This window comes from Silurus meridionalis, chromosome 6, assembly GCF_014805685.1.
Source record: "Silurus meridionalis isolate SWU-2019-XX chromosome 6, ASM1480568v1, whole genome shotgun sequence".
Classification (NCBI taxonomy): domain Eukaryota; kingdom Metazoa; phylum Chordata; class Actinopteri; order Siluriformes; family Siluridae; genus Silurus; species Silurus meridionalis.
In genome coordinates this window covers 5,361,553-5,383,410 of record NC_060889.1, presented here as the reverse complement: position 1 = coordinate 5,383,410, position 21,858 = coordinate 5,361,553, and the positions used below count along the sequence as shown (strand labels likewise).

Below are 21,858 nucleotides of genomic sequence, written 5' to 3'. Positions count from 1 at the left end.
GTATGAAAATCATTTCTTAGTATCCTGATGAAGCACATGCATGCAGAACACGAGGATCATCAGAGACGCTTTTATTCAGAGATTTTAAAAAGACGGGATAATAATCACGTAATAATGTTAAAAAGTTTATATTTACAAATACACACTGAAATCAATTATTAATGACTTGTAAACAAAAACAAAAATGCAGCTAACAATTTTTACCAAATTACTGAAAACCTAAACACTCCAAAAACCTGAGTTAAACTATTACTGTTTTTATTATTATTATTATTATTATTATTATTATCTCCCTCAGCAGCTACAACTAATGATCTGAGACAGAGACAGAATAAAACACAGCTTGATGCCGGTGTGAGTAAAGCAATAATTAAAAGCTCAGTGTGTGTATTGTATGTGTGTGTACGGGTGGGGATTAAACAGCGCCCCCTTCAGGCAGTAGTGTTGTTTGTGGAAGTGGGCGTGGGCGTGTCCCCAGCAGGAGGTCTAAGAGCCTCACACTCACCCACCCCGGGGCTTGGGGGTAATTCTGTGCTGCAGGGCAGAGGGGAAATGAGGTCACGTGACCGTTCCACGTGTTTCTCCAGCGTTGGCTGAAGGGGCGGGGCTGTCATGCAAAGAGCTCCGCCCATCCGTCTTAACACCTACATACAAACAAACACAGGTGATGATCACTACCATATCACATGTAACCAGGGTGTTTGATTGTTTCTGAGCTAGCGAGCTAATGCTGAGTGCCCTAAGTAGTGTAGAGTACAGTGTCCTCCTAACACACTAGTAGGTTATACAGTGTGAAAGAAAGCAGGGAATGTGTGTGTGTGTGTGTGTGTGTGTGTGTGTGTGAATACCTGAGAGCGTATTTTGAGAGCAGGCCCGAGCTTTAGCCCCAGCGTGTCCAGTAGATGATCCTCTGTAAGCAGCGGTAAAGTTTCTCCATCGATCATGTGATCTTTAAACATCTGAGTTAAACACATACAGGGTCAGGGCCAGAAGATAAAACCATGTGGTTGTGTGTGTGTGTGTGTGTGTGTGTGTGTGTGTGTGTTACCTGAGCATGTTCAGAACAGCTGGGAATGTTTCTGATAAAGTTGTACACATCATCAACCCCCCACTTGCGAAGATCCTCCATGGTGGAGATCTCATCTGTGTTCAGGAACATATTAGCATGTGCTGAGAGTCAGACACACACACACACACACACACACACTTGATGAGATGAACTGATGTCTGTGTGTGTAAACACACTTTAATAAAATGACAATGAAGATAAATACAGAATAAACACCTCCGTTTTACAAATGGTTCAGCCCACAGACACACAGACAAGTCTATTAGAACCCCCTGTTTTAGAAGTGGTCTGTTCCAGGTTATCATTTATACAGATACAGAGAGAGAGAGAGAGAGAGAGAGAGAGAGAGAGAGAGAGAGAGTGAGAAAGAGAGAGAGAGAGAGACTGGCAGAAAGAAGAACATACAGGTGAGGTTGTGAGTAGACAGAGTGCTCACCAGGGGGCAGTAGTGTGTTTCCTCCCAGGGGGAACATGTAGGGGAACGCTGGGAGCGCTGTGGTGGGCGGGAACAGAAACTTGTCCATGTCCTTGTCTCCGTTGGCAACGCTGATGTTTGCGGTGTCTGTGTGAGTGACACATATTTTACTCTGCTCTCCGTTTCTTTTCATTCCTGTTAGCTCCACTTTAGCCTGCTGATGTTTAGCATTAGCATTAGCTTCACTACAGGGCTCCATTCTACCCTCTGGTTCAGGTTCCTTTTCCTCTCCTGAAGCTCCTCCAGGACTCTCGTCTACGCTCTTCTCCTCCGTCTGGTTCCTCTCTGTCTGAAACGCAGTGCTGCTGTCTGAAAACCTCTGATTGGCTGCTCTCCTGCCAGGGCGCCGCCCCTTCTCTCTCTGCAGAGTACTGATTGGTGGGTAAGGACCAGACATCAGGAAGCTGTTGGCGTGGAGGTCGAAGACTTCGTTGCTGTCGTGGAGGCGATGGCGTCCCCGGAACACGGCAGTACTGGGATGCATCAGGTGCTGGTACACCAGCGGGTTCTCCATGTTGGTCAGTAAGGTCTTCTGCTGGTTCTCCAGTTCCTTCTGCTGCAGAATGGCGTTCATCTCCATCCTTAACACGACACATTCGTGCGACACAAGTCATCATCTGCTGCACCCAACGTTCATACTGTACCTTCAGCACATGTAATTTTACGCACCACACGTTTCCACATCGTTACCTGGCCATGTTCTGCTTGTGGATGATCTCTTGTCGCCTTGCAACCGTTTCCATGGATTCTGGTGGAAGGAAACCATAACCTCCTGAAACAGGAATGAAGATCCTGATAAGTTTAAGTATACAGTATAATGCGCACTTCTGTAGAGAATAAACCAGCAGCTTGTGACCAATCAGAGCGCAGAACTCAGCAGAGTGTAAATGCAGTAATGAGGAGGAACCTGCAACCTGCTGAACTGAAGCTTCTTCCTGTGAGGACGGTGGAGTGGGGGGGCAGCGGGGGGGCCAGGGGACGGGGCTCCGACGACGAGACAATATCACTGGGAGGGACCAGATCCCTATGAACACACACACACACACACACACACACACACACACATACAGTTAAAGTGGGGCTTAGTGGTTTTTCACTAAACAGTGTACAACCTGCCTGTGTGGTGCGTTCTGCATTTTAAACACACTATTACACTCTTCACACACACACACCACACACACACACACACAGACACACACACCTGTCGATGAAGCGTGGCTCCAGCTGCAGTCTCTGCTGTGCCTGAGTAAGAACCTGTGGGTTCAAAGCCATCGGGTTCCTCATCATCATCTCCTGCCTCTGTCTCAGTTCACACACACACACACACACACACACACTTGGACTTTAGAGAACTTTATCGTCATTGTCGTGATACAACGAAATTAGTCTGTTATCCCTCAGAGAGCAGCAGCAATAAGCAAATGTAAGAATAAAAAGAAAATGTAGTGGGACTGTGCAAACAGGAGAATCAGGAATAATGTTCCTCAGTCTGCTGGAAGAGACACAAACAGTGTGTGTCCTGGACGAGTAGAATCCTCTTGTGTAGACGGCTAGCATAAACCACGTCTGTTCAGTCACACCCACAAACACCCACCTCCACACACCCCGCAAACACCCACCCCACTCACCCCGCAAACACCCACCCCACACACCCCACAAACACCCACCCCACTCACCCCACAAACACCACCCCACACACCCCACAAACACCCACCCTCTCACCCCCACAAACACCCACCCCACTCACCCCACAAACACCCACCCCACTCACCTCACCCCCACAAACACCACCCCACTCACCCCACAAACACCCACCCCACACACCCCACAAACACCCACCCCACTCACCCCACAAACACCCACCCCACTCACCCCACACACCCCACCTACAAACACCCACCCCACACACCCCACCTACAAACACCACCCCACACACCCCACAAACAACCACCCCACACACCCACCCCCACACACCCCACAAACACCCACCCCACCTACAAACACCCACCCCACAAATACCCACCCCACTCACCCCACAAACACCAACACCCCACAAACACCCACTCACCCCACAAACACCCACCCCACACACACAAACACCCACCTCCACACACCCCACAAACACCCACCCCACAAACACCCACCCCACTCACCCCACACAAACACCCACCCCACACACCCCACAAACACCCACCCCACTCACCCCACAAACACCCACCCCACTCACCCCACAAACACCCACCCCACCCACCCCACAAACACCCACCCCACTCACCCCTACAAACACCCACCCCACACACCCCACAAACACCCACCCCACTCACCCCACACACCCACACACCCCACAAACACCCACCCTCTCACCCCCACAAACACCCACCCCACTCACCCTACAAACACCCACCCCACTCACCCCACAAACACCCACCCCACACACCCCACAAACACCCACCCCACTCACCTCACCCCCACAAACACCCACCCCACTCACCCCACAAACACCCACCCCACTCACCTCACCCCCACAAACACCACCCCACTCACCCCACACACACCCACCCCACAAACACCCCCACACAAACACCCACACACACCCAACAACCACCCCACACAAACACCCACACACCCCCATCCCCACACACCCCACAAACACCACCCCACCAACAACCACCCCACACACCCCACCTACAAACACCCACCCCACAACACCCACCCCACTCACCCCACAAACACCAACGCCCACAAACACCCACCCCACTCATCCCCACAAACACCCACCACCCCACAAACAAACACCCACCCCACTCACCCCACAAACACCCACCCCACACACCCCACAAACACCCACCCACCCCACTCACCCCAAACACCCACCCCACACACCCCACAAACACCCACCCCACTCACCCCACAAACACCCACCCCACAAACACCCACCACTCACCCCACAAACACCCACCCCACACACCCCACAAACACACCCACCCCACAAACACCACCCCACTCACCCCACACACACAAACACCACCCCACAAACACCCACTCACCCCCACAACACCCACCCCACACACACACAAACACCCACCACCCCACACACCCCACAAACACCCACCCCACAAACACCTACCCCACTCACCCCACAAACACCCACCCCACACACCCCACAAACACCCACCCCACTCACCCCACAAACACCCACCCCACTCACCCCACAAACACCCACCCCACACACCACAAACACCACACCCCCACAAACACCCACCCCACACACCCCACAAACACCCACCCCACTCACCCCACAAACACCCACCCCACACACCCCACAAACACCCACCCCACTCACCCCACACAAACACCACCCCACACACCCCCATCCCCACACACCCCACAAACACCCACACACCCACCCCACACACCCCACCTACAAACACCCACCTACAAACACCCACCCCACAAATACCCACCCCACTCACCCCTACAAACACCAACGCCTACAAACACCACCCCACTCATCCCCACAAACACCCACCACCCCACACACAAACACCCACCCCACTCACCCCCACAAACACCCACCCCACACACCCCACAAACACCCACCCCACACACCCCACAAACACCCACCCCACTCACCCCACAAACACCCACCCCACACACCCCACAAACACCCACCTCTCACCCCCACAAACACCCACCCCACTCACCCCACAAACACCCACCCCACTCACCTCACCCCCACAAACACCCACCCCACTCACCCCACAAACACCCACCCCACACACAAACACCCACCTCCACACACCCCACAAACACCCACCCCACAAACATCCACACACACCCAACAAACACCCCCACACACCCCACAAACAACCACCCCACACCCCCACAAACAACCTCACCCACCTACAAACACCCACCCCACACACACCCTTCACAAACACTACCCCCACACACACCCACACACACAAACACCCACCCCCACACCACACCACCCACACACTAACAATTGTATTGTATTGTTTTGTTTTGTATTGTTTTGTATATACATTGAGAAATATTAAGAAGTATTGTAAAATGTCTCCACTGTGGGACGAATAAAATCTTATCTCTCTTATTATAACGTGAAATATCATATCACATTCTATTGTAACATAGTGTTTCCTATCGTAACATACGTTATCGTTTGTATCCCTTCGTATTATAACGTATCATATTGTGCATTGTTTCATACTCTATCATATCATACTGTTTTGTATCATGTATTGTATTGTAATGTGTCGTAAATTATCGTATCAGATTATACTGTACTGATATATTTCATATTGTATTGTAGGGTTTAATATTATGAGGTATCATATCATATTGCATCACGCATCACTGTGTATCGTATCGTATGGTAATGTATCATAGTGTATCGCATCAGATTGTATTGTAATTTATCATATTGTACTCTATTGTATTGTATCGAGTCTTACCTCCAACAGACATGCTATTAACAAGTCTGTACCAGTGTTTATCATCCTGCTCTCCTAACGCTGTCATTTTCCTCAGCTGATCCCTTGGGGTCATCTCACTCCCTGTATACACACACACACACACACACACACACACACAAAATACATATCAGTAAACCCCTGATAAAATGATAAAATGGTGTATCTTTTAAAATTAGCTCATGGTGTTACATAAAGAGATGAGAGTATGCAGTGTATAATCCTCATGTGTGTGTGTGTGTGTGTGTGTGTGTGTGTGTGTGTCGTCCTTTAACTCTATGCTGATTATCCGATCCGATTAGCTAATTCCTGAGTGTACAGCACTTTAGAGGGATGTTTATCTTTAATCGTACGCTTTAAAGTTTTACCCTCAGCAAACCTTCCTGTAATCACCACCATGATCAGTGCATGCTAAATGCTAAGCTCATTAGCTTTCAGGAGCATCAGGGACGTCCTGAACACTCCTCTGCCTCACACAAAGGATGAACAGATTTATGTGTTTATAATGAGACATCGAGGGGATAGGCTTAATTTGCATAAATATTAATATACAGCACATACACAGTATATTGGTCAAAACAAATATATAAATATGTTTTAAATAGAAGGCCACGGTTTCTAGGTAATTAGTTGGAAAGCAGTAAAATGAGTGAGTTTATATGTTTTATTATATATGAATAATTATATATTAATTATAATCATATCTTAATTATATTTGAATAATTACCACTCATTAATTATTTATAAAAATTACTATATTATATTTATCTTATTGGATACAGCAAAATGAAAACAGTTGTGTTTATTACTGTACACTTGTGCGTGTGTGTGTGTGTGTGTGTGTGTGTGTGTGTGTGTGTCGTCCTTTAACTCTATGCTGATTATCCGATCCGATTAGCTAATTCCTGAGTGTACAGCACTTTAGAGGGATGTTTATCTTTAATCGCACGCTTTAAAGTTTTACCCTCAGCAAACCTTCCTGTAATCACCACCATGATCAGTGCATGCTAAATGCTAAGCTCATTAGCTTTCAGGAGCATCAGGGACGTCCTGAACACTCCTCTGCCTCACACAAAGGATGAACAGATTTATGTGTTTATAATGAGACATCGAGGGGATAGGCTTAATTTGCATAAATATTAATATACAGCACATACACAGTATATTGGTCAAAACAAATATATAAATATGTTTTAAATAGAAGGCCACGGTTTCTAGGTAATTAGTTGGAAAGCAGTAAAATGAGTGAGTTTATATGTTTTATTATATATGAATAATTATATATTAATTATAATCATATCTTAATTATATTTGAATAATTACCACTCATTAATTATTTATGAAAATTACTATATTATATTTATCTTATTGGATACAGCAAAATGAAAACAGTTGTGTTTATTACTGTACACTTGTGCGTGTGTGTGTGTATGTGTGTGTGTGTGTGTGTGTGCTTATCCCAATGCAGGATTTGCTAACTGCTAATCTCATTGAAAGAGAGGATTAAAGGGGAAACTGCTGACGACTTACACTGAGCCCACATCATCATCATCATCATCATCATCATCATCATCCTCCTTATGTTCCACGTCATTTACAAACATTTGTATCAACCTGAACAGGAAGATCTATCTATCTATCTATCTATCTATCTATCTATCTATCTATCTATCTATCTATCTATCTATCTATCTATCTATCTATCTATCTATCTATCTGCTATGCATGTTTCTTCATATCGTTTTTTATCTTTTTGTTCATTTGATCATTAAAAAAATTTTTTTTTACCAAATATCACTACGTTTGTGTTGATCTTTCCTGATGGGTTTGTCTGTTTGTTCATTAATTAGTTTGAATAAATAAATAGATAGATAGATAGATAGATAGATAGATAGATAGATGAATAGATAGATAGATAGATAGATAGAGATAGATAGAGATAGATAGATAGATAGATAGATAGATGAGATAGATAGATAGAGATAGATAGATAGAGATAGATAGATAGATAGATAGATAGATAGATAGATAGAGAGATAGATAGAGATAGATAGATAGATAGATAGATAGATAGATAGAGAGATAGATAGATAGATAGATAGATAGATAGATAGATAGATAGATAGATAGATAGATAGAGATAGATAGAGAGATAGATAGATAGATAGATAGATAGATAGATAGATAGATAGATAGATAGAGAGATAGATAGAGAGATAGATAGATAGATAGAGAGATAGATAGATAGATAGATAGATAGATAGATAGATAGATAGATAGATAGATAGATAGATAGATAGATAGTTTGTATGTGTCTGCATTAATATTAATGATCTTATTAATGATAGATTTGGTTAGTTTTCTTTGAATAGCAATTGATCTATTTATCTAGATGTCTATTTATTTTTTTTCATGTTAAAAGGTTCCTTTAAACACATGGTGTGTGTATGATGATGATGATGATGATGATGATGATGATGTGTGGGTAAAACTCTAAGAGGAAGTGTAAATCCTAAACTGTGTAATATATAAATCTAGATCTGATTATAAACATTGTGAAGGCGAAAGACCTCACCTGAGTTCCTGGTGGCGAGGGTTTCAGCTGGCTGCGTCTCAAATCACAAAAATAAGATGAAAGAAGTGTGTAGACTGGTGACGAGAAGCAGTCAGGTCATGCTCCAGTCTGGGACAGAGATGTGATGCTCTGTGTGAGTGTGTGTGTGTGTGTGTGTGTGTGAAATAAAACAGATATTTAAACAGAGATTTGGGTGTGCATTAGTCTGTCCTGCTGTAATCCACTCTGCTCTGCTCTGAGGGTAATGAAGTGTGCAGCATAAATGAGCTGGTTGAACTCCCATAATCCCCCTGTAATGCCTCAACACTCACAAAGACTTCCCTCACACACATACACACACACACACACACACACACACACACACACACACACACAGGGAAATGGTTCATCCTGGTAGGAAACTCTCAGGTTTAAAAATCTACATGGAATATTAAAGGGTTCCTCCTCAGGGACACCTGAAGATCCGTACAGGTTCAACAATTCAGAATCTTGAGTTATGCTTTAATATATTTTTGTCCATGAGTATGTATCAAATTATTTTAGTAGTCTATTATCTTCATTAAATAGCTTTTTTCTTGGTTGCACTGCTTCAGCTAGTGTACGATCATGTTAGAGTTTCTATCCAATCAGATTTCAGCGTCCCAGCACGTGTTTCCAGGGTCAAAGGAATCTGCCATAAGGCCTTCAGAATCACCAGTCAGAGCTCACAACCCGCATCTGTAGCAAACTGCACAATCTCACATATATTCATGTGGATTTAAGAGCTGGTTTATTCCACGACTGACTCAGGAGAAGAAACTGATTTGGTTGCAGATACACTTACAAGATTAAATACCACTTTAAAATTCTAGAATATATTTTCTCATATCTTCTCTTATTGTCGTATATTTTATATATTTGGTCTTTTTTTTTTTTTTACCTAATGCGCAGTTTCATTTCACTGCAAGTTTTATTCCGCATATAACTATCTTTGTGACAAATACAAATCTCGAAATTTATATATTAGATCTCTGATTGGCGCATGGTGAGATTGACATAAACCCCAACCAATCATCTTCAAGAAAGCGGGGCTTGTCGTCGATGGGCGTGGCCGTGGTTTTCCGGTTACATTGTCCTCGTGGGCGCGCTTTTGTGTCACGCGCACGCAGCCGCGTTCAGAGAGACAGAGAGCAGTCCGGACGCGATCCTTCTATTTTTTGTTGTTTTTTTTTAAAAGGAAAGATTCGAAGCGGGGGTGAAGTCGGTAAGTTACGAGTCACTGACTAACATAACCCGCAAGTCGGTTTATTTCAAATTACACCGTGATTTTGTTAGCATGTAGCTAACCGGGCGGGTTCTGAGGCCCCGTTTTATATAAGCCTGGCCTGTGACGAGCGCGCGCGCGCGAGGGCCTGCCCGCGCCTCAGAGCCGCATTGTTAAAAAAAAAAACCCGCGGGATTTGGTGTTTGAATAAAAAATGTATCGCAGTAGCAATGCATAATGTAAAAACCGTATGAATTGCATTCAAAGTCCACTATAAAATGAGTGCAGCGCGTGCGTGCATTTGCCCCAAGAAGTCGCGACTCGTTAGCCACCAAGCTAACGTTTAACCCAGGCAGGAAGAACATGGCGGCGTCCCGAACGACGCCATCTTGGTCAATCTGGCACTACATAGGGACCGAGCCCACGGTCGTATTGTTAACAAAGGGAACAGTAGTGGGGATTGTGCTGATTGGGACACGACCGTGCCGTTATGCTAGGTGTTCTGTGTAGCTACTAGCTTAGCAACAGTTCAGTCAACCATAAACGCTCTTCACGTCACAGTGTATTAGCGACGCTAGTCACGTCTGTCCTTAATATATTATTACCGGTAGTTTTATTTTGACACGAATTTTTGGGATGTTTATGATAGTGTTTTGCATCCTTCCAGTAACATTTATTTAATTAGAATTCTCATTAAATTCGAATTAAAGCGATCTGTTATTCCTGAGAGAGATGAAGGTAAGGCGGAAGTGATGCTGCGTGTAGACCGGAAGTAGATGTAGCTGTGATGGTGTAGAGGGGAATTAGTCTGGTGATAAGGGGCAGGTTGTGGGAGACCAGTCGGCGTGAGGTGTTAAAAATACACGCTGAAGCTCTCCTGCCTGATGGCTCTTATGTTCTTTCCACAGGTAAAATCAGAAGCCGGCTCAGCTTTCTCTCTCTCTTCATTTCCTTTGCTTGCTTTTTTTTTTAAATTTCTTCCTTTCTGCTCTCTCTTTTCGTCTTTTTTTTATATTCTGTTCAGCGTGTATTTTTACCACCTTATTTTGTTTTTGGTTGTTTGTTTTTTTTGGTGTCTTCAGATCAGAGTCGGGATCTGTGACGGCTCTTCATGGCAGTCAGAAGGGGACACGTTAGATACTTAAAAGTGAGTAGACTCCGAATCTATTAGGGACACGCTCTGATGACGTGTGTGTTAGAGAGAGAGAGAGAGAGAGACACGTTTTCACGTCACGCCTGTCGACACACTATGGTCATTTACCTCTTGATGTAAAAACAAGACTTGTGGTGAAGAGCTGGCTGACATGATTCATTCTTTACCTGAGAAATTCACCTAGCTAGAGTTACTTAAGCTAGGTAAATGTAATCTTTGAAACGGCTCTTGGTCCACAAATGAATCAGTTACAGATGAGGCAAGTGAAGAGTTTTAACAATCCCACGCAGATTAGGTGCGACTCTGTAAAGAAGCAGCAAATTCCAAACTTTTGTAAGGTGCGTGTGGTCCTTCAGTTCCCTGCCCACAGCTTACACATTAACACTGACGTGGAAGAATATGTCCAAGAAAGAGAAGTTAAAGTCGCTGTCTGCACTATGATTTCTGAATTTGAACGGTTTATTTAAATCATCGTTCATAGGGTTAAAATGTCTGTTTGTATTGATTGCTGTTGCTTTTTAAAGCTTGTCTCATTGACGTCCGGTTTGCCGTTCTGTCTCTCAGGAGGTGTACGACATGTCGAACGGTTACGAGGATCACATGCTGGAGGAGGCGAAGGACGCCAAGACGAATCTGATCGTGAACTATTTGCCGCAGAACATGTCGCAGGAGGAGCTGCGCAGTCTCTTCAGCAGCATCGGCGAGGTGGAGAGCGCTAAGCTCATCCGAGATAAAGTCGCCGGTCCGTATAAATACGTTTATAAATAACAAAATAAAAAAAAATACTCACACAACACCGATAACTCCGGGAAATATGGTACTCTCGTAAGCGATAGACAAACCCTGACGGATTTACGAACTAGTTTTGGTGGCTTTTAGTTCAATTTTGAATTTTCTTTCCTCAAGGTTTGTCGTGATTTTTTTCCCCCATGCAATATGGCTAATTCATTTCTGATATTTTAATAATTTGTTTCTTTCTATTCGTAAGTTTGTTTGTTGGTTTGTTTGTTTTTTTTGTTTGGTTTATTTTGTTTGCTTTTATTCTTTTGTTTTGTGTTGTTTTCTCCAGGCCACAGTTTAGGGTACGGCTTTGTTAACTATGTAAACCCTAGTGATGCAGAAAGAGCAATCAGTACTCTGAATGGCCTGAGGCTACAGTCTAAAACCATCAAGGTAATAATACATCACTACATTTTTTTACATCACGCGTGGCCTTTTTTTTTGTTTTTTTACAAGTTACTTTATCTGGTTTTATTACTTTTAATTCTTTTCAAGCGGCAAGTTTGGTTTGTTTACTTTTGACTCAGTAACACTCCACGTAAAGGCCTGGGTTATACTTGACGCATGACCCTTTCCCCTTCACACACACACACACTACTATATGTACTGTAATATACCGAGCACACCGCAAGTAAAAGCAAGTATATTCCAGGCTTGAGAGATGGATGTTAACTTTTGTTGCTCTTCAAAAACTGTTACCCATCACAGGTTTGCAATCATTAAGGCTTAGTTATTACAAATTAGATTGATTATGAAGAGCTCGATGTGGGTGCAGTGCTTTTAGAATTTATAATTTATCTGTACGCTGCATAAATTAACATTATAACCAGATGAATTTAACCAATTGAACTTCTACGAGGTTCAGAAAGAGTTCTCAGTTTAATAGCATGCACATCTAGTTCATTTTTGTATATAAATAAAAACCTTTGTTTTACTTTGGACTGAGGCACTGCAGTGTTGTCGTCTGATTGGTTAGTGAAGAGCCATGTGACTAACGCAGCCTTCTGGATGGGGCGGATCTTAAACGTCACGCTTCACTGTTGTGTTAATTGTGTCTGAGATGATTAACACGGGTGTGTTTATTTTTTTGTGTATCAGATTTGAATTGTTGTGAAAGTGTTTGTGCTGCGTGTTTATCTGCCGCAGGTGTCGTACGCACGGCCGAGCTCAGACTCCATCAAAGACGCCAATCTGTACATCAGTGGCCTTCCTAAGACCATGACGCAGAAAGACGTGGAGGACATGTTCACACGCTACGGGCGGATCATCAACTCGCGCGTGCTCGTCGATCAGACTTCAGGTGAGCCGTGAACCCTCGCTTATCTACACACGCCTACAGCCAATGCCTAGCGGTTCGTTACGATCGTTCCTCTTCCTGTCAGGTCTTTCCCGCGGCGTTGCGTTCATACGCTTTGACAAGCGCTCAGAGGCAGAGGATGCCATTAAAGAGCTGAACGGACAGAAGCCTCCGGCCGCTGCCGAGCCCATCACCGTGAAGTTTGCCGCCAATCCCAATCAGATAAAAAATGCACAGATCATCCCCCAGGTCTATCACACGCAGTCACGTCGCTTCGGAGGACCCGTACACCACCAGGCACAGAGATTCAGGTATTTACTCAGTCACACCCACAAAGAGCGGTGTCATCTGATTGGCTGAGAGGGTACAGCATGGGAAACCATTTTCTCACAAATGGTTTAAATTTTTATCGATTTTAACCAATCAGGAAACATTGCTACTGCTTTTAGCCAATCAGAATTCATCCGTTAGCTTGACGATTTGGGAACATTTTTGTGACTATCAGTATAAATAATTGTGTGTGTTCAGGTTCTCTCCGATGGGTGTAGACCACATGGGCGGTCTGTCAGGGGCGAACATGGGCGGGAGTGCGCAGGCCGGGTGGTGCATCTTCATCTACAACCTGGGTCCTGATGCGGACGAGGGAATCCTGTGGCAGATGTTCGGCCCGTTCGGCGCCGTCACCAACGTCAAAGTGATCCGAGACTTCAACACCAACAAGTGCAAAGGTTTCGGCTTCGTCACCATGACCAACTACGAGGAGGCGGCTGTGGCCATCGCCAGCCTCAACGGCTACAGACTGGGGGACAAGATCCTGCAGGTGTCCTTCAAAACCAGCAAGACACACAAGTAGAGGACATTGTTTAGAAAGCCGCTGTTTTATAGTTTCATCTGCTTCTAACACACACACACACACACACACACACAGTCACTACGTCACTGCACTCATAAGCTGTAAAGTCAGTCACTTTAATATCGTGATGTATTGTTTAACTGGTTATCGCCACATGCTCTGTGTGTTAGTTCACGTTACACCACATCCGCTCTTTACTGCATCATCTGCTATTTTTTTTTTTTTTTTAGTAGTAAAATGTTACTTGGCTTAGCCTTGGTAGGATTTTCGTTCTTTTTTCTGCAAGTCACGTAAACAAGTCGTTTAACGCCCCGCCACTGACGTTTCACGTTTTCTCTTTTCCATGTTCCAACTTCAAGTTGCTAGCGAGATTTCCTTAAGGTACATGATGGAATTTTTTTTATAAATGTATAGTATTAACCAGTTTATATGCTTGATTAAGTATTGTTCGCCTCCTATACATGTACACACACACACACACACACACACACACACAGGCTGTAGCGTTCTGTCGATCAGATACAACATTCTAGTCTCTGTATCAGATCTGCAACTGGTCTGTTCCTGATGAACATGTTAATGAAGCTGTGTGTGTGTGTGTGTGTGTACTCTACTTGGCGTCCTCTGCTGCCTGTGTGTGGGACTGCATTTAAAAACTTTGGTGGAGAAAGGGGCGTGGTCTGACTACATGTGGGCGGGGTTGATGTTAAAAATAGGAAATGCAAATCTTTAATACTGAGGTGTATTGACTAACATGAACATCTCACACAGGTTCTCCCTTAAATTAAATCATTCTGTGGGACTGAACGGCTGATTATTATGGGATGCTCCAGATCAGATTCTTTCTTGATGTCACTGATTTTCAACAATTTATGCCTTATTCTATGTTTAAACATTTTTAAGCATTAGTTAATGAAAGCGACTCTCAAAAAGAAAGAGAGCGAATAAGTGAAAGAAGGACCAAAGGTGAGAAAAAAATCCCCCCCCAAAAAAAGTAACACAAAGTAGTTCCCCTCTGATTTCAGCTTCTTTAGAGGTCACATCCTCCCTCCTACGTTTTGTTTATTTGCTGTTTTGTGACTTCAGTTGTTTTGTTTTGTTTTGTTTTTTGTCAGTACTATTATAAAAAACGGCCTTTTGATCATTTTTTTTGTTTGTCTTTTGACATTGTTTTGATAATTCTGATCATTAAATTTTATTTTGATTTGCCGAGCATTTTGATTTGTTTCATTTCTTTCTTTTGTTTGCTTTATTTTCTAGGTGGTATTAGACAGCTTTTATTTTTGCCAGATAAGTTGTTAAATTCATGTATTTTCTTTTCTTAATTTTTAGCATGACCTGAATAAGGATTAGATTTTGATGCAGCAGGACCGAGACGCTAAAATCCTGCTCTTTTGTAAATATGTATTTAATGATGGATTTTACTTTATGCCAGCGGTTTAGTGTTGAATCTTTAGTAGTGCACCGTGTCAAATATCAGGAAGTGATCCAGACACGTCTGCTCTTTGATGAAACATCTAGCAGATGAGTGCTTATGTTTCTACTTCCTCAAGGGAACTTCAGGAGGCTGCTTAAGTAATGAACCATGTGGTGAAGTGTCTGTTCAGAAGGTGGCACGTGTGTCTGCGTGTTATTCTCTTGGCCGTGTATGTGTGAGTTTTATGAAGACTAACGGTACTGTGATGGCAGTAATGATGTATAAAACAAGTTGTTTGAAGGAGGATCATTTCTACGATCGTTTCCTGATTTCTCAACCACTGATTGGTTGATGTCATAAAGTCGTGGTGTATATAACGTTATTACAGTACTGTAGCTACAGCTAGATGTACAGACTTCGCCGGGTTCTGTGTCACCATGGCAACCACACTCAACTACTGTTGCCATAGTTGTGTTTATACATTCTGTATCAGTCTCTTTTTTTCAGTCCTCTGTTTTCAAACCTTTCTTCATTACCTCTGTTTGTCCCTCTGTCTCGCAGTCTTCTCTCTCTCTCTCTCTCTCGCGCACACACACACACACACACACCCACACAGACAGTTTCAGTTTATACGAAACACTGTGTGCGTGTGTGTGAGAGAAGGAGCTGTTAAAGTAACGTGTACTTGTCCTGACCCTGTCCTGAGGTGATGTGCAGTGTTCCCTCACCTACACGTGTGTGTGATATTTATTGTGTTCACAAAAGACATTTTGTCCTGTTTTTTTATCGCCGTTCTTAGATTTACAGTCCGACTGTAACGTGGTGTTCATTTCAAATAAAATACCAAGCAAAAGGAAATGGTCTTGTTTGTGATCCACACACACACACACACACACACACACGTCACGTGTCGTACTGCCTGGACACACCTGTATCTCCTGAGAGTCTGCAGTGTGAGGATGAAATGAAGCTGTAGAGGAGGAAACTGGAGTTCAGAGGAGTGAAATGGAACAGGTTACTTTGATGTCAAAACTTGGAACAGTTGCGAAATGAAAAGAGATAAAGTAGAAAAGATGAATAATTGAAGAGAGATTTATGACGTTATTAATAATAAAAAATCTCAGTGACGCTCTTTCAATAATTAATCATTAACCCCAGTCGGTTAAAAGGCAATACGCGTGACGTGGCAGGAATCCCGCTCTCTGATTGGCTGTCAAGGTCCTGAAACTGCCACTGCGTCACGTGCACCTGTAGCGGAACTTTGTGTGTGTGTGTGTGTGTGTGTGTGTGTGTGTGTGAGAGAGAGTGAGTGTGTGTGTGAGAGAGAGTGTGAGTGTGAGAGAGGGGGAGGGACTGTGGTGTGTGTGTGTGTGTGTGTGTGTGTTGGAGGAGCGACACGGTGAGTTTAAGCCTCACAGTCACACCGTTTCTGCGCGCGACTCCGCCGTCATGTGGGCCGCAGTAACTCAGAGATCTGAAGCGCTTCTGAAGGAGAAGAACCTGCTGACCGACTGTTTAAACGAACTGGAGAAACGCACCGGTGTTCACAAACACTACATCGCCTCAGGTACCGACCCACATAACGGACACACACACACACACACACACACACACTACATGTGCAGTACCAGTGAAAAGTTTCACCACACACCTGCTACTTGATTGTTTTTTTTTTTATTATTATTCTTTTCTTCATTGTACATTAATAGTTAAGAGTCCGACCTATAAAAGAACAACATCTGGAATTCTGTAGTAAACAAAACCGTGTTCCAGAACCCAGAATATCTTTTATCTTTTAGATCATCTAAAGTGTCTCCAGGTAGATTTGAGTGCAGCTCAGCAAACTCACTGTATTCTCTCATCTGATCACGAGGTCTTCACCTGGAATGGGTTTCAGGTCACGTGTGTGTTTTATCAGAAGTTCATTTGGGACATTTCTTGTCTTCTCTTATGTGCTTTAGAGCATCAGTTGTCTTGTGCAGAGGAAAGTGTGAGTACAGCGTCAGTAGTCCAATAAGTGCTGCTCCTACAGTACAAATCATCTACTGTACAAATCCACATGATGGCAAGAAACATCAGTTAAGGAAAGAGAAAAGATCCATCATTACTTACAGAAATAAAGATCAGTCAATCTGAAACATCTGAAGAACTTGAAATGTATCCCCAAGTGAAATCTCCCAAACCGTCCAATGCTATGAGAACTGTCCCAGGAAAGGAAGACCAAGAGCTACCTCTGCTGCACAGGATTAGTTTATTAAAACTACCAGCCTCAAAAACTGACAATTTACATAAATGCCTTCTGGAGTTTAAGTGGCAGATACACATTATAACATCTACTGTTCAAAGCTGCCTGTGTGAGTCACACCTTCAGGTTCAAATTACAGCAAAGAAACTATTCATGCGAAAGAACAACGAACATAAGAAACACAAGGACATTAGATCAGTGGAAAATTGTCCTCTAGTCTGATGAGTCCAAATTTGATATTTTTGGTTCTAAGCACCGTGTCTGTTAGATGTACAGAAGGTGAACAGACGATTCCTGAACGTGTGGTTCTCACTGTAAAGCATGGAGGAGGAGGAGATGTGAAGGTGTGAAGATGTTTTGCTGGTGACATTGTTGGTGATTTAGTCAAGATTGAGGACACAATTCACCAGCATGGTGACCACAGCATTCCGCAGTCACATGCCGTCTCATCTGGTTTACACTGGGGACCGTGATTTGTTTTCCAGCAAGACAATGACCCCAAACACCTCTAGATTCTGTAAGAGCTATTTGTTCCAGAAGGAGAGTGATGGCAATCACCTCATGTTAATCTAGGTGAGATGGTTTGGGAAGAGTGGAACAGAGAGTGAAGAAAAAGCAGCCAACCAGCACTCAACACCTCTAGGAACTCCTCAAGATTGTTGGAAACCCTGAAGTCCTCCTGAAGCTGAGGTCTGAGAGCAGGAGTTTGCAGAGCTGCACTGAAGCTACATGGAGCAGCTTTGGACAATTGAAAATGTGGAACATATATTCTGGGTTCTTGAACACGTTTTTGTTTACTACAGAATTCCAGACGTGTTCTTTCACAGTAACAGTACACGTGAATGAGAAAGCGTAAAGGAAGTCCAAACTCTGAGTTACAGTGTTTTCTCAGGCTGTTACAAAGTGCTGACACTGGAGACTCCTTCCACACATGGTACATAGTCTACAGGAAACCTGACCTCATCAGCGATCACCCCTGTTTATAATCCGCTCATTATCAGCACAGCGTGCCCTCTGTACACCGCTCTGTCAACAGTGATCGGTTACCATGGAAACCATATACACCCCTGTCTGAGCTGCTGTTCTGGAGAATTAATCACCGCCTTGTGAGCGAAGGTCGGCAACGAGACTGCTGATGTCATCAAACGGGGCCAGCTTTAATAAACATGTAGATGTAGTATGTCGAAATTCTGCGTGTGTTTGTGTGTGTGTGTGTGTGTGTGTGTGTGTGTGTGTGTGTGTGTGTGTGTGTTTGTGTGTGTGTGTGGGAGTTATGGACACGTCCTCATCTCTGTCCTCTCACTGGTTTAGGTTTCTCATGTCTCAGCTGCTCTTCAGGTTATTATTAACATCATCCTTAAGTGTCTGACCTGCTCAAGGGCTGCTGTGTGTGTGCGTGTGCGCGTGTGCGTGTAACTTGCTGTGCGTTTGGCCGGAATAAAACAAATGAGTTGACCACGATGAGCAGCGGTTTAACTAATGACTAGCCGTAGAGTCTGGCAGTGCGTTGCCATAGAAACGCATCTACACCATAAAGAAGGAAGTACACCACCACCACCACCACCACAGCGGTCCAGCGTGATCTCAGAAACCTGTCTCGTGTGCTGAGAAAACACCACAGCAAAGAGGAAGGGAACTGCTGAAGTGCTGCTGGTCCTCATTTCCCTACACAAATAACCACACACACACACACACACACACACACACACACACACACTATTGCCAGTCCTGTTTGGTCTCTTTTTGTGCTGCCGTATGTGCAGATTAAACTCTTAGTGGTTAACACACACACACACACACACACACACACACACACACACACACACACACACACACACTGTTCCGTCTGTATGTAACATAGGAATCTCTCACACTGCTGACATGGAAACTCAGCTCTGTGGATCCAGAATGCTGACTGTTTTTTGGGTCATGTTCTTCACTTTGTGTGTGTGTGTGTGTGTGTGTGTGTGTGTGTGTGATTTGGTCATATTTTGGTCCTTTCTCTCTCCTCTCTGTGGAGCTCTTCATGCTCTGGAGATCCTGCCTAATGCATCCTCCTGTAGATGGTTTCTCGTAGTAGTAACCATGACGATGGATTTGTCTCCATCAGTGATCAACTAATGGAACAATGATGAATGAAGATCTACTGATAAGGATGAGGTTCCTCCTGAAGATTTTCCCTCAGCTCCCTCACCTCAGGGAGAAACCCATATGTTCACCATGTTCAGGGGTGGGTGTGGTCCGGCTGTAGTGTGTGTGTGTTTGAGTAGGTGTGTGTAGGTCATGTTTGCTCTGCATATGTGTGTGTTTTAGTTTACAGTGTGTTTGTGTTTTTATGAATTTACTCGTGTGTGTGTGTGTGTGTGTGTGTGTGTGTGTAGGTACACTGTGCATCACCGTGTTGTACCTGTTATTCGGTTACGGTGCGTCTCTCCTTTGCAACCTGATTGGATTTGTCTACCCGGCCTACGCTTCGTACGTATCTCACACACACACACACACACACACACACACACACACACACACACACACACACCATGTGTGTGTACATGTTTACATGATTTCAGGAACAGGATTGAGAAACCCCGAGTGCTTTGTTTATTTTTATCTGATTAACCCTTGACCCTGTGTGTGTGTGTGTGTGTGTGTGTGTGTGTGTGTGTGTGTGTGTGTGTGTGTGCAGTGTGAAAGCGATTGAGAGCAGGAATAAAGAGGATGACACACAGTGGCTGACGTACTGGGTGGTGTACGGTCTCTTCAGCGTGGCTGAGTTTTTTTCTGACATTTTCCTCTTCTGGTTTCCCTTTTATTATGCTGGAAAGGTGAACACACACACACACACACACACACACACACACACACACACACACACACACGTGTGCTCGGTAATATGACAAACACAAAATATTTAACACACTGAGAGATGTGTGTGTGTGTGTGTGTGTGTGTAGTGTGTGTTCCTCTTATGGTGCATGGCCCCTTTGTCCTGGAACGGTTCTCAGCTGATCTACACTCGGGTGGTTCGTCCGTTCTTCCTGCAGCACGAGGCGGCGTTCGACAGCGTGGTGAAGGACCTGAGTGGGAAAGCCAAGAGTGCAGCACATTCTGCTGCTAAAGAGGGTATATACACACACACACACACACACACACACACCATCAAGTACATCTGCTCCATTAGCAACATCCACTTTCTGAGCAGAACATCTACGACCACTACATCTTGCTGTTCTCGGTTAGAGAGTTCCTCTGAAGAACCAGGAGCTCAGAGTCCATCATTAACACTGAAGGTCAAAGGACAAAAAGTTCAGAATTTGTCAAGATTTTATTATTAATGTTAAAAACCTTTTGGGGTAAAAGTTTTAAAGTGTTAAAGGTTTGAAAAAATATTCACTTGGTTGCTATGGAGTTGCTATGGAGTTCTTTCTCAGTTGATTACAATATTTTTCCAGGTGGTTGCTATGGTATATTAGGTGGTTGCTATGGTATTTCAGGTGGTTGCTATGGTATTCCAGGTGGTTGCTATGGTATTTCAGGTGGTTGCTATGACTGATCTTCTGTGCATGAATGAAAAATAGACACTGTAATTATAATTATTATTGCATGTTTATTTGCAGTAAGCAGGAATGTGGGACGTCTTGAACACGTCCACATGTGAAACCTTTTATTGTTTATGTCTGTGCTTCAGGTTTTACTCTGCTGTCCAGCGATAAGGACAAATGAAGAAAAGCACATTAACATTCACCACAGTGCCTTTAATCAGTCCACTACATTTCATCATCTTCATCCTCCTCCTCATCCTCATGCCCAGTGATGGAGCTCCAGCTGTATCATTACCACTGTTACTCATGTGAACTCATAACATCAGTGTGTTTCTGTTCCTCAGTTTTAATACATTGCATAATAATAAACTTCAACTAAATCTGCTGTGTGCTCATACGTCTTTCACAAACAAACAAACAAACAAACAAACAAACAAACACTTGTCTGGATTAAACAATGACACACACACACACACACACACACACAATATTACACACCACTCCTGATCATCATCACAACAATAAATCTTTATCTGATCTTTAACACTTCATTTTGTATCTGATATTTAAATGTTTAATGTTTAATATTAAGCACATTTTATTTATGTATTTATTGTTTTTAGATTTTTATTTAAAAGTGAAATGTGGTGTTTGTATCCCAGTCCACAGTGCAGTCACTCTGTCTATAACACATTATAATCACTAAATACACACTTCAT

The 21,858-nt window shown here is 43.7% G+C and overlaps 3 protein-coding genes across 8 annotated transcripts; 2 read left to right on the top strand and 1 right to left on the bottom strand.

Moving 5' to 3' along the window:
• Positions 1-50: 50 nt before the first annotated feature.
• On the bottom strand, positions 51-9,563 carry samd7 (sterile alpha motif domain containing 7). 3 transcript variants are annotated; one of them, XM_046850979.1, is made up of 10 exons: positions 9,532-9,563; positions 8,613-8,720; positions 6,020-6,121; positions 2,746-2,854; positions 2,459-2,568; positions 2,235-2,316; positions 1,506-2,125; positions 1,049-1,170; positions 849-959; positions 51-644 (listed from the first exon to the last, which is right to left on the bottom strand). In XM_046850979.1, the coding sequence occupies exons 3-10, from the start codon at positions 6,111-6,113 to the stop codon at positions 432-434; spliced, it is 1,461 nt and encodes a 486-aa protein (XP_046706935.1). In that variant the 5' UTR covers positions 6,114-6,121; positions 8,613-8,720; positions 9,532-9,563; the 3' UTR covers positions 51-431. The 3 variants fall into 3 exon arrangements, with proteins under 3 accessions (XP_046706935.1, XP_046706934.1, XP_046706936.1); XM_046850978.1 differs by lacking the exon at positions 9,532-9,563 and having other exon boundaries at positions 8,613-9,516; XM_046850980.1 differs by lacking the exon at positions 9,532-9,563 and having other exon boundaries at positions 1,049-1,143; positions 8,613-9,516.
• A 168-nt stretch (positions 9,564-9,731) lies between these two features.
• elavl1a (ELAV like RNA binding protein 1a) lies at positions 9,732-16,213 on the top strand. Of its 4 annotated transcripts, none has more exons than XM_046850984.1 (7): positions 9,732-9,855; positions 10,938-11,002; positions 11,573-11,750; positions 12,078-12,181; positions 12,935-13,088; positions 13,171-13,396; positions 13,614-16,213. In XM_046850984.1, the coding sequence occupies exons 2-7, from the start codon at positions 10,967-10,969 to the stop codon at positions 13,936-13,938; spliced, it is 1,023 nt and encodes a 340-aa protein (XP_046706940.1). In that variant the 5' UTR covers positions 9,732-9,855; positions 10,938-10,966; the 3' UTR covers positions 13,939-16,213. The 4 variants fall into 4 exon arrangements, with proteins under 4 accessions (XP_046706940.1, XP_046706942.1, XP_046706941.1 ...); XM_046850985.1 differs by lacking the exon at positions 9,732-9,855 and adding an exon at positions 10,622-10,763; XM_046850986.1 differs by lacking the exon at positions 10,938-11,002 and having other exon boundaries at positions 9,741-9,855.
• Positions 16,214-16,668: 455 nt separating this feature from the next.
• On the top strand, positions 16,669-21,524 carry zgc:101744 (Receptor expression-enhancing protein 6-like). The gene is made up of 5 exons (XM_046850989.1): positions 16,669-16,922; positions 19,982-20,075; positions 20,284-20,422; positions 20,552-20,720; positions 21,286-21,524. Exons 1-5 carry the CDS (start codon positions 16,805-16,807, stop codon positions 21,318-21,320), a joined length of 555 nt encoding a protein of 184 aa, XP_046706945.1. The 5' UTR covers positions 16,669-16,804; the 3' UTR covers positions 21,321-21,524.
• Positions 21,525-21,858: the final 334 nt, after the last annotated feature.